Source organism: Perissodus microlepis, chromosome 22, assembly GCF_051167445.1.
Source record: "Perissodus microlepis isolate ML-2025 ecotype Zambia chromosome 22, ASM5116744v1, whole genome shotgun sequence".
In the NCBI taxonomy this organism is placed as follows: domain Eukaryota; kingdom Metazoa; phylum Chordata; class Actinopteri; order Cichliformes; family Cichlidae; genus Perissodus; species Perissodus microlepis.
The window spans coordinates 29,632,183-29,644,238 of NC_140481.1; the positions used below are offsets into that span (position 1 = coordinate 29,632,183).

The 12,056-nt window shown below is 40.9% G+C and overlaps 2 protein-coding genes across 2 annotated transcripts; both read right to left on the reverse strand.

Moving 5' to 3' along the window:
• Positions 1 to 1,478: 1,478 nt before the first annotated feature.
• LOC146363470 (C3a anaphylatoxin chemotactic receptor-like) lies at positions 1,479 to 6,110 on the reverse strand. Its single transcript, XM_084920182.1, has 2 exons — positions 5,842 to 6,110; positions 1,479 to 2,436 (listed from the first exon to the last, which is right to left on the reverse strand). The coding sequence occupies exons 1-2, from the start codon at positions 6,073 to 6,075 to the stop codon at positions 1,618 to 1,620; spliced, it is 1,053 nt and encodes a 350-aa protein (XP_084776308.1). The 5' UTR covers positions 6,076 to 6,110; the 3' UTR covers positions 1,479 to 1,617.
• Positions 6,111 to 8,983: 2,873 nt separating this feature from the next.
• Positions 8,984 to 11,356, reverse strand: LOC146363471 (formyl peptide receptor 2-like). The gene is made up of 2 exons (XM_084920183.1): positions 11,180 to 11,356; positions 8,984 to 10,022 (listed from the first exon to the last, which is right to left on the reverse strand). The coding sequence occupies exons 1-2, from the start codon at positions 11,354 to 11,356 to the stop codon at positions 9,210 to 9,212; spliced, it is 990 nt and encodes a 329-aa protein (XP_084776309.1). The 3' UTR covers positions 8,984 to 9,209.
• Between the last annotated feature and the right edge of the window lie 700 nt (positions 11,357 to 12,056).

Below are 12,056 nucleotides of genomic sequence, written 5' to 3' on the forward strand. Positions count from 1 at the left end.
AACTAGACTATGCTGAAGGCACTAGAAACCTCTGCAAACATCTGCCTTCTTTCTGTTAGCTAAATAGAACTCTAAAACCATTTTTTCATACAGTCTTTCTTATAGTCTTGCTTAATATATCAAAACAAGGAAAACCAAAATGAGAGTAGAAAAATGTGTCTTACCCATTTAAACCCATGCCTTAATAGTTGTTAATAACCTCTGGCTCTCTTCCACAGCGTGCCTTTTGTCCCATTTTCCACACCTTATCTCCAACTGGTCGTGGCAGATGGCAGCCTCTCCCTTAGTCTGGTTCTGCCAGAAGTTTCTTCCAGTTAAAAAGAGTTTTATTCCTGCCCACTGTCACAAAATGCTTGCTCATAGTGGGGTTTATCTGATTATTGGGACTTTCTCTGTATCGGTGTAGGGTATCTGCCTAATGATATAAAGCACCTTAAGGCAGCTGGAGTTGGCACTATACTCACCATACACACACAGCAGAACATCCAGTTAAATTGGGGTGAAATGAGTCCAATGTTTTGTTGTTGTTGTTTCTTTCTGTCTGATTGCCATGGTGAATTGTGTGTGTGTCTGAGCTTCACTGATGATGTCATTTTTTCTCTACTCATGCATGTGCTTCACCCAGGGTGAACAGGACGGAACAAACTCTGATCAGTTCTGGAGCTGATAATTCAGAGTTACTTATTTTGGAGTTGAAGTACGTTGATTATGCTTCCTGGAACAGACTCCTGTCCCAGGTGTGCATGCAGAGGATAATAATGGGGAATCCTACAAAAAGGAAGTCTTTCACCTACAGGCACCTATAGAAACAGCCCTGTAAATTTAAGTATGATATGTTATAAAGACTGTTACTGTCTGGTTCTATAGGAAAACTGAATTTGGTTTTAAACATATTATTGAAAATCAGGAGTCCAACCTTAAACTCAAGTATGCAGCTTACACAGTCATTATTTGTATAGTTTCCCTATTGTTAATGCCTCAAGCACCAAAATGCATACAATATATCCAGTCTAACCCTGACTTTCACTGTCAGGTAAAGCTAATAAAATGTATTTTCAGGCACTCAAGGGAGAGTTAAGCATTGATCCAGGAGAATTGTATCCGTTAACAGTCTAATGGTGTAGACTGTTATTAATTTGTGTTATTAATATTTAGACAAAGAATTTGTATGCACTCATTGCATTTATAAATTGTAGTCCCTACTTCATACACAGGCAGTGTGTGCATTCGACAGAAAACAAAGTAATGTGACACACACACGCACACACACACACACACACGCATATCTATCTATCTATCTATCTATCTATATATATATATATCTATATATATATATATAGATATATATATATGTATATAATTTGTTTTTTGTTACAGTAACTATATTAAGTAACTATATATAAGATTAAGTATACTAATCTTAGTGCCTTGTAAAGCATTTTCATTTTAATTGCATTACAATGGTTTGCGTTGAGAAATTACAACAGACTGATCAAAACATGAAAATTTATTCTTCTGAGCTTTAGGATAAATCAGAGAAACACAAAGATTAGCTACACCCACTGCTGTCAGACTCTTTTTTGGCACAGAAACAGTGCTGTGTTTCAACCCAGAGCTTCAGTCCAAAGAATGTTCAGTGTACTGAGTAATTTGGACATCCATATCATCTGACAGAGCCCTTCTATAAATTTTCATTAGACCTTGTCTAAATCCCTCACTCATTTTTAGACCCATGCAAAAATACAGCAGCGGGTTTACACAGCTGTTAAAGTAGGCAATGCCCATTGCTACAGGGTACAAGATTTTCAACAGTGCAATATTATTGTCCACCATCTTCACCATTAAGAGGCAGTGATAAGGTGCCCAGCACAGGAAGAAGGCAATGACCAAACATGCTATTACACGCAGGGGGCGGGACTTCCCTGACAGACGGGTGCGTCGGATTCCCACCCCAGCCAAGGTATAACAGATTAGAATGACCATAAAAGGAAATATGAAGCCACACAGGAAGCGGATGGAGTAGAGAGCAACTTTGGTGCTGTTGTACCCTTCTGCCTTCTCAATCGAGTCCACAGAACATTTAGTCAGGTTGTTGTTGTCTATGTAAGTTTGTCGATGGATGAAGTAGGGAATGCTGAAGAGGATCGCTGCAATCCAGACGCAGACTGCCACCACCCTCGCTACCCATAGCGTGCGTCGACGCCTTGTGAAGACTGGCCACCAGATGCAGATCATTCGATCCAGACTGATCACAGCCAGCAGGAACACAGAGCAGAACATATTGGCATATTTGAAGAAGCCGTTGAACTTGCAGAGAAAGAGGCCAAAAGGCCAGTGGTCTGACAAGAACAACCGAGTGAGAGAGAAGATTCGTGTGAAGCAGAAGATCAGGTCCGCTATCGCCAAATTCACCAACCACACATTGGTGACCGTCAGCTGTTGAGGAAGAAGAAAAAAAATACTATGGAAAAGAGACAAGAGGAAGAAAAACAGAAGCTCACATTTGCTAGATGCAAGGAACCAGACTGGGATGTTGTCTATGGAGATTTCTTTATGTTAAAAGCCATTGAAAACATTAAAAACACATAAACACATGATCTTTAAGTTCTCCAGAGGCCTGGTAATGAACTAATCATTTGATTCAGGTGTTTTGAAACAGGATGACATCTAAAAGCTGCAGGACAGCGGCCCTCGAGGCCTGGAGTTTCTCACTGCTTTAAACTCTGGCTCTCTCTCATGTTATCCTATCTCCTTCCTCCCTTCACTTCTCTTTCCCCTCATCCCCAATTATAGTCTTTGTGTCCAGACATCTGATTGTCAGGGTTTTCTCTCTATTATTGTACAGTCTTTACCCTATATCAGGGGTCGGCAACCTTTCTGATGATGAGTGCCATCTAAAATTTCCTCCGAAGTTAATGTACCATATGATTGCATTAGCAATAAATGTAATAACGGTCTATATTAACAGTTAAACACTATATAGAACAACTTTATAGAATAATATTTGTTTGCAGATGTTGGCAGCTATAAGCAGTTATCAGCTATTTGGAAACAAAAAAAACCAAAACACTTTTTATCCATAACAAGAACTGTACAACAGAACATGCAAATGCAAATTTATGGTCTCCTCATAACAATGAAAAATACTGTCAATAAGGCATCCGCAATGTTCTGAAGACAGTTAAACTTGTCAGGTAGTGATGTCCAGCAGGTGAAAATGCAGCTCCATGAACACGCACAGCTATGGATTCCAGCTGCGTTCATAGTTCTGCAAACTTTGACCCTCACAGAGTCGAGCTTTTCAGTTCAATCAGCTGCATTTTGATGTCCTCTGTGTGCAGCCAGTTAATGCGAGACAAATCCAGCTGCTCATTAAACCTTTCTGGTTTGATCAGAAAAGAAAACATTGGTCCATAGACCTGAAAGTCCTGAAAATGCATTGTGAATTCTGTCTCGAGTCTATGGATGTAGGCATGTACTTCCGCGGTGCTGATGCTGCGCTGAGCGGACAGTTCCTGAATATATTTTTTATTGTACCCTCTCAGATTAATTCACTGCATGCCGTGCCAAGGGTTGGACTGGGACAGAAAATCGGCCCAGGCATTTTGACTAGAGACCAGCCCACCAGGTATTATAGGAAAAACCAGAAAGCCTTTGAATGAAAATGAACGCTGTTGTGACAGTCACGTACACTGTCTTGTTGGTATATGTATGATTTCTATACATTTTACATCAGATAAAAACGTTGGTTGTAAGATTCAGATAATTATCTATTAAAAACTAGACATTTTAAATGAGAATAAGAAAGAAAAGTATTTCTTTGTGCCCCCCTTTCCCTGTTAATGCCCTACTTGGCCCCCTGACAAAACTTTACTAGACCCGCCCCTGCACAGTTACCAGCTGTCAGCTACTTAGAAAAGGATCCTGGTGTTATTTGTCTCTCAGAAACAGTTCATAACTTCAACTCATTCATGTCACCTAAAAGGTAAACCTGTTTCTCCATCACCTGTTCAGCTCTGATGATTCAGTAAGGACATCTCTTGGTTTCATCTTCATGTTTCCCTCTCACCACATATCCAAACTGACATCATGACCAGCAGCTTTTAGAGCTGTGGCTCCAGCAAACATCAGCTGATACTAGAAATTCATATTAAATAAATTCTAACAACAGTTGATCAAGCTTAAACGTGCTGCTGTTGTTTAGCGCGAAATCCGCTGGTTTCCTCTTTCTGGTGCAAAGTGGGCGATAAACAAACAAGAGAGAAAAGCCAATCAGCTGATCATTGATCAGTTTCATGATTGAAGTAGCAACAGGAGAGGGAGGGTGAGAGAATGAGAGAAGAAGAGGCAGGTGTGCACCGGAAAGACAGGATGACTCCAGCTTTGTGTCTTTTTTCCATTGTAGCTTAAGTACAAACTGTGTTTCTTTTCTGCTCAATACGAAACGTTTAATATTTTCTCTGAATACGAGACGATTCTGTTTTTTACATGACGGTTGGCAACTCTACTAACTAACCTTATGAATAAAATAAAGTTCACTATCAGTAACATCATAGCACTCACCCAGCTTCATAGAAACTCCGTCATGCTAGCTAGTACGCAGTACGAGTTATTGTAACTGACTGTAAAAAGTCAGCACAACAAAAATAAACTCCACCTAAACTTGGTTTATATCTGACCCAGATAGACTGCAGGTCATAACTTCTTACCGGACCGGTGGCCGCCTCGGGTCTCTCCTCCTCCTCCTGCCTCCCCTTTCCCTCATTCACCTGCTGGCCTCTGTGGAAGCTCCGCCGTAGCCACCACCAAACAACTGAGTTATTTTTACACATTATACAGTTACAGCCCCCCCCCCCCACACACACACACACACAAAACAAACAAACAAACAAACAAACATACAAAACAAAAACCATAGGCCCGTAAAAATGAAAAATCACCATTGGCCCATGCCCGATGGCACTACCAGTCCAGCTATGGTCGTGCCACCGGTTAACCCTTTGTGCGCCAGCTGTGGCACACGTGCCCTGGGTTGCCAACCCCAGCCCTATATTACAAAGCAGTGTTCCCCAACCACTGTGATGTGACACATAGGTGTGCCCTGAGAAATGATCAGGTGTGCCATGGAAGATTATCTGGTTCCACCTGATTAGTACTCTAAACATTTGGTGTGAGTAATGGGCAGAACAATTACATTCTTTTCCACTAGAGGGCAGTAAAAGTACATACTCTAATTAAACGGGTTGCCAACTGCCAGTAAAACAGAAGATGACAAAGAAGGAATTACATGATAGTCATGTTGTGAAACGACCAGCGCATAGTAGCAATAGATAAATATTTGAAAAGAAAAATAGTCAATCTATCCTGGCTCCTGGAGAAAATTCCAATCCAGATGAAGGCCCTAGCATGAGTAGTGAAGAAGAAAGCAAAAAAGGTATATTGGGGACAAACTGAGCCAATTCCGCTATTCATGGTACACAGGGAAATATTATCAATATCCTTTTTGTGACGTTTTTGTTTGGTGGTGTGCCGTGTGATGTTTCCAATGTGAAATATGTGCGTGGCTCGAAAAGGTTGGGAAATATTGATATAAAGTATCCTGGTTACAGTTTTTCTGCACGTTTCGCACAGGTAATAAAAATCGTGGCTGTCACCTTTACTTGACTGAAGGTCACAGTTTGCTATTGCAGAGTATATTTACTGTCTTTGCTGAAGCTGCTTTGTGGGGAGTTGTAAAATGGGGTGCAGAATAAATCTGATTTTTTTTCAGTGAGCTTTTGTTAAACAGATTACTGACGATCTCAGAAGGTATTTCAAACATATTCTACACTTTATATCTACCTTAAGCTTGAATCCAGCAACCCAGATCACTATGGAGTTTCCTGCGATGCCAAGCACAACAGTGAGCGTGTACAGGATGATGCTGACATTGACCAAGCCAGCACTCACCACCTTAGTTGCCTGGTCATCCTTAGAAAAGGTGAGTATGTGCGTGGGAAGAGAGGCATTGGGAAACATTGTGTGGCTGAAAACGACAGAACAGAAGAAAAACAAGTTACTCAGCATGTCTCTCATGACTTAACAGGAAGCACCCAGCAGTTTCTGTGACTTTTGCATTTTAAAGATGGGTTAAGTTCCACTTTTACAGTCAGAAACATAGAACCAACTTAACTGGAGGCAAAGTTTTCTTGTATGCCTAGTTTATGTTTTATTGTGTTAAGTTCCCCTTCTTTCTCCATCATCTCTGTGTTTCCTGTGAGAGTCTGTCTTGTCCTTTGTTTATGTGTCCTCAGTCATGTTTGTGCCTTACTTCACATCTCTTGCCCCTTCTCTCTCCCTCTGTATCTCGTCTCCCTTTTCTGTTCCCATCCTTGTGTTTCACACCATGGTAGATTGACTGATTCTTATATAGCACTTTTCTACTCAAAGCGCTGTATACAACATACCTCATTCACACCCACTCATACGAGCACTTCTAAACTCAAGTGCAAACTAATCTTCATTCACACACATTCACACTCTGATGAATGCATCAGAGGGCAACTTGGGGTTAGTATCTTGCCCAAGGATATTTGGCATGCAGACTGGGGAAGCCAAGGATCAAACCACCAACCTTCCAATCAGTAGCTGATCTGCTCTACCACCTGAGCCACAGCCACCCACTACCATGTCTCTCCAGTCTGTCATGTGCATCCATGTGTTTTCTCCCCAGCCCATCTTGTCTCTTGTTCTCTCACCCTCTCCATCTTCTCAGTCTGTTTGTCCTCATGTTTGTTCTCCCCCAGGTCCCAGTGTCAAACCTGTGTGTTTTAGTCTTCCTCCCAGTATATTACCTGTTTTATTTTGACAGTCTTTCATCCCGTGTTCAGTGTGCTCTGTGTTACTTTGCAATGTCATTATGTCTACTGTCCCAGCTGTGCTCCCATGCGTTCCCTCGTCACCCTCAAGTTTATATATTGTGCGAGTTTCCCTGTGTTTGTCCGGCACAGTTTTCTATGTGTCTCCATGCCTCCAAGTATTTCAGGTTCCATGCATTTAGTTCTTCCCAGTTTAAGTTTTTATGTTAGTTCTCATCTAGCTGGTTTCCTCATTACATTTATGTCTCTCATCAGCCACAATAAAGGCTCACTTTTTGCTAAGTTCAGTCCCACCTTCGTTGTCTGCATTTGCCCACACCTCACACCAGCCACCTGGCTGTGACCGGCTTCTACTTTGCTTCATATGAGGGGACTTCTTGCCCTACATATGGGTGCTCTTTACACTGCTCACAATTGCCCATGGATTACTTGTAAGTATTGTAAATAAAAGTACAGCCTCTTTCAAGGTTCAACCCTGATTGATGGATTATTTGTAGTTGAAAACATTCTTCTCCAGTCTTCATAGGGGTTGGAAATTAAATATCAGTCCTTTCAGCTACTAGAGTTTCCAAAGATTTAGGAATTCTTTTTTCATGACACTTCCTACATGTTTGGAAGTTAATGCAAGATTTAAAAAAAAAAAACTCTTGCTGTGAGAGCTTAAAGGAGTAAATAATGTTCTACAGTAGTCCTAAATGACATAAAATTCCCCCAAAGAGCCAAAAAGATAAGATAAAGATGTTAACAACACTGTTGTTGGTAAAAACAAGATTTGTTCAGAAAGTTAATATGTTATAAACAAAAACAGTAGCAGCTCAAAGGAAAATAGCTGTTAAGTTAAAATGTGGTTTCTGCAATCAAAGAGGGAATCCTTTGTAAGTTCTGTGAAAATATTTTGTTATTCGCATTTCGGTGTAGTGGACAAAACCATGAATGGCACAAAAATCAAATCCCATCACCTGACCACAGTCCAAATATCAAACAACAATCTGATATGAGAAATCTAACCCAGAATTATTTTCTTACCTGAAATATTAAACTGCTCTCACAGAGCTGTGGTGAGCTGCTTCAGTCTAAGAGGCAGAAGTAAAAATGCAATCTAACGATGTCTGTCATGGGAACTATAGCTTTATTACTGTTAGTTTCTGTTATGTCACTCACACGCACACAGCTTCCTTTTTTCACTGTCTCTGACTTTGTCCTGGTTTTTGCATAGCGTTGTGTCACTTTAGTTTACACAGAAACACATTTACACCTTACTTGCCCGTTTGTCACTCACACACATAGATGGCTGTTAGATCCTGCAGGATTAGCTCAAGTCACAAGAATAATATAAAGATGAAAATGTTGAACACAGACAATGGGGACGTGGCACATTTGAACATAAATTTCTTTACCAGAGATTTTACCAGTGGAGGCAAAAACAGTAGCATTTCAAAAGAAAAGAGCTGTTGAGTAAAAATGTGGTTTCTGCAATCAAACAGGAAATGATGTCCTCAGTCACATAAATCCGTTATTTCTGAGAAAATATATTGGGCATTGGGTACATCATTCACCATCTTACAATGCTGTGATTGTAGCGATTCCCCAACTGGTACTCATGGCCATTGATCAGTGATGACCATCCAGCACATCCACACTTGTAGCTGCAACAGGTTGCTGCCCCATAGCTGTTGCATTCAACAAAGTTCTGATGGTATCTGCTGAGGCTTAGGCCTTAGCACTTATCTGCATTTTGAAATATACTAGTTTGTCTTTGGTCACTGTCCTGTTCACCTGAAACACCTTGGTTTTCAGTAGTGTGTGTGGAAATGTTTCAGTAGTAACGGCCCCAAATAACATAAAAACTGCATGTCAGGTGTCAGATGGTTATGAGACAAACTTTGAAACCACACACACAGAGACACGAATATATACATATACATAATTTATTTGATTTTTAGATATTGTTTGAGTAAATTGTTCCAACAGTCATAGAGATTACAAGTTACATTGACGGACAATAGATATCAAAGAATAATACTCTTTCATAAATTTGAAGGCATTTAAAAAATTGTCTACTATGTTAAAAAAAGAAAAAAATCAAGATCTATAACATATTATATACATATGTACATTTTTTGAGCAACATTTATGATCTTTGTGCCTTCTTCACAATACAATGAAAGTAATAAAAATAATAATAATTTAATTTCCTGTGTAGTAACAGACAGATCAAAGTGTCTGCACTCCAGTTTACATTTGTTAAAAACTAAAAAATGGACACGTAATCTTCCGAGCATCACAATTATTCAGAAAAAACTGCTGTCAAACTCCTTTCTGCTGTTACAAGATTGTTGTAAACACAGAGCTTCAATCCAAAGACTGATCAGTGCACGGAGTACTTTGGCCACCTGTATAATCTGTCAGAGCCGTTGTATAAACTCCCATCAGACCGTTTTTAAACCCATCCCTCAATTTTAGCCCCATGCAAAAGTACAGCAGTGGGTTCACACAGCTGTTAAAGTAGGCAATGCTCTGTGCAACATAAAACCAGTTCACATCATTATCACCATTGATCATTCTCACCAGTTGGAGGCAGTGATAAGGTGCCCAGCACAGGAAGAAGGCAATGACCAAACATGCTATTACACGCAGAGGGCGGGACTTCCCTGACAGACGGGTGCGTCGGATTCCCACCCCAGCCAAGGTATAACAGATTAGAATGACCATAAAAGGAAATATGAAGCCACACAGGAAGCGGATGGAGTAGAGAGCAACTTTGGTGCTGTTGTACCCTTCTGCCTTCTCTTTTGGGTCCACAGAACATTTAGTCAGGTTGTTGTTGTCTATGTAAGTTTGTCGATGGATGAAGTAGGGAATGCTGAAGAGGATCGCTGCAATCCAGACGCAGACTGCCACCACCCTCGCTGCCGACAGGGTGCGTCGGCGCTTTGTGAAGACTGGCCACCAGATGCAGATCATTCGATCCAGACTGATCACAGCCAGCAGGAACACAGAGCAGAACATATTGGCATATTTGAAGAAGCCGGTGAACTTACAGAGGAAGAGGCCAAAAGGCCAGTGGTCTGACAAGAACAGCCGACTGAGGGAGAAGACTCGTGTGAAGCAGAAGATCAGGTCCGCTATCGCCAAATTCACCAACCACACATTGGTGACCGTCAGCTGTTGAGGAAGAAGAAAATAAAAGATGGAAAAGAGATAAGAGGAAGAAAAAATAGAAAAAATGGAAGAAGCAAGTAACCTGACTGGGATGTTATCTATGCCAATTTATTCATGTCAAAAGCAGTGTGTTAAAAAAGATATAACCACAAGCAGATAAGATAACTTTACAGGTTTAGGTATTATTACCACATATGAAGTTACATTTGGTGTGTGTCAGTTCAAATATCTGCACGTTTAGAACTCAACCACAAAGAAGCCATTGCACACCAGAGCGTCACTTTGCGAAGGCTACAGCAGATTCATGCTCTGCAAACACGATTCCACTCAGAGGGATGAGAGGGGTTTTCATCCACCCCACACATGCTTCCATGTAGTTCTCCAAAATCCTGACTACATGTCACTGAAAGTGGATGACGTAAGCAAGCACATGAGGACAGTGGGATGGAAAAACTCCCGTTTAACAGGAAGAAATCTCTGACAGAAGTAAGCTAAGGGAGGTGCGGCCATTTGCCAAGACCAGTTGCAGGTGATGTGAGGAAGCTAGGACAGCTAGACTAAGCGTGGAAGCTTCCTGTGAAGCAAAGGAGGATCCAGAGTCACCTGATCAAGTTCTGATATAAGCCAATCTCGAAAATAGAGATTATACAAGATTTGATGATTATTCAAGATCTTGTATTCAAGAAGAAGGATTTTATACCAGGTTCTTGATTTAACAGGGGGCCAATGAAGTGAAGTCTGTATGGGACAAATGTGCTCTCTCTTTCTAGTCTCTGTCAGTACTTGTTACAGGACCTCTGAAAAGCTGTTTCTTTTATAAGCTTCTCGGATGAGACAGGAAACATCTTCTACTTAGTTAATGAAGATCTGTGGTAGCAAATGTCATCCTAAGTTAGTCAACTTGTTAATTTGTACTGCAAAAGGATGTATTTTGGTCCATTCTTAGCCCTAAACAAGTACTTTTGATACATAAACGTGAAAGATAAGGGCAGGCTTGGATCAAAACGTAGGAGGTTTGATCCCTGGCTGCTCCAGTCTGCATGCCAAATCTCTTTAGCCAAGATATTAAATCCAAGTTGTTGTTTTCACTGAGCTTTTGTTAAAAAGATAAATGGCAAGCTCAGAAGGTATTTGAAACATATTATATACTTTATATCCACCTTAAGTTTGATCCCAGCCACCCAGATCACCACGGAGTTCCCTGTGATTCCGAGCACAACGGTGAGCATTAAGAGGACGATGGTGACATTGTGCACTATGGAATTGATGCCCACCATAGTTGCCTGGTCATCCTCAGGTTTGAGAGTGTCGGTGAGCAGTGAGGCATTGGGAAACATTGTGTGCCTGAGAAGGAAAAAAACAGAAACAGAACAGAAAAAATTTAAAATGGCACCTTTAAGACAGACACAAAAAAACTATGCACAAAAGAAACATGCAACTTTGCTGCGTTGCTTGAGTGCCTCTCTCTGCATTGATCATATCTTTAAACCACAGTGAAGCAAACCTCTAACAGCCTTTCCTGTGTCTAACAGGAAGACAGATGTGTGTAGCTCTTTTAGGTTAGCCAATAGGCTGGATCCTATGGGCTAAGAGAGATAGAGAAACATCCTCAAACCCCCATCCCAGGGCTTGAGCCTAGGGTGGGACAGGGTTAACTGCCCAGAACCAGTTAACCCAAGTGACCAGTTAAGCAGAGTAAACTGTTGCAGTGATGTCTCTGATGTCATAGGGTTTGTGTTTTTTAAGGTTTTTTTTTCAGTCACTCTTTGTCTGACCCCTCATCCATGACTAATTTGCCTTGGGAGACCCTATAGCAGGGGTTTCCAAACTACGGCCCATATTTAATAGGCCCACAAGAAATTTTGTAAATAAAATAGAATATGGCCCGCACTTCAGCTTTTGCTTGAGTGTATTGCATTTCCTAGTTTTAACACCAGGGGGAGCTACTGTTGATTAAGGCAGGTACTCCATCAAAAAGGACAATCACAGAAGAAATTTACCTCAAGTTACTAAACATGGCAGAACCAAAGAAGCGAA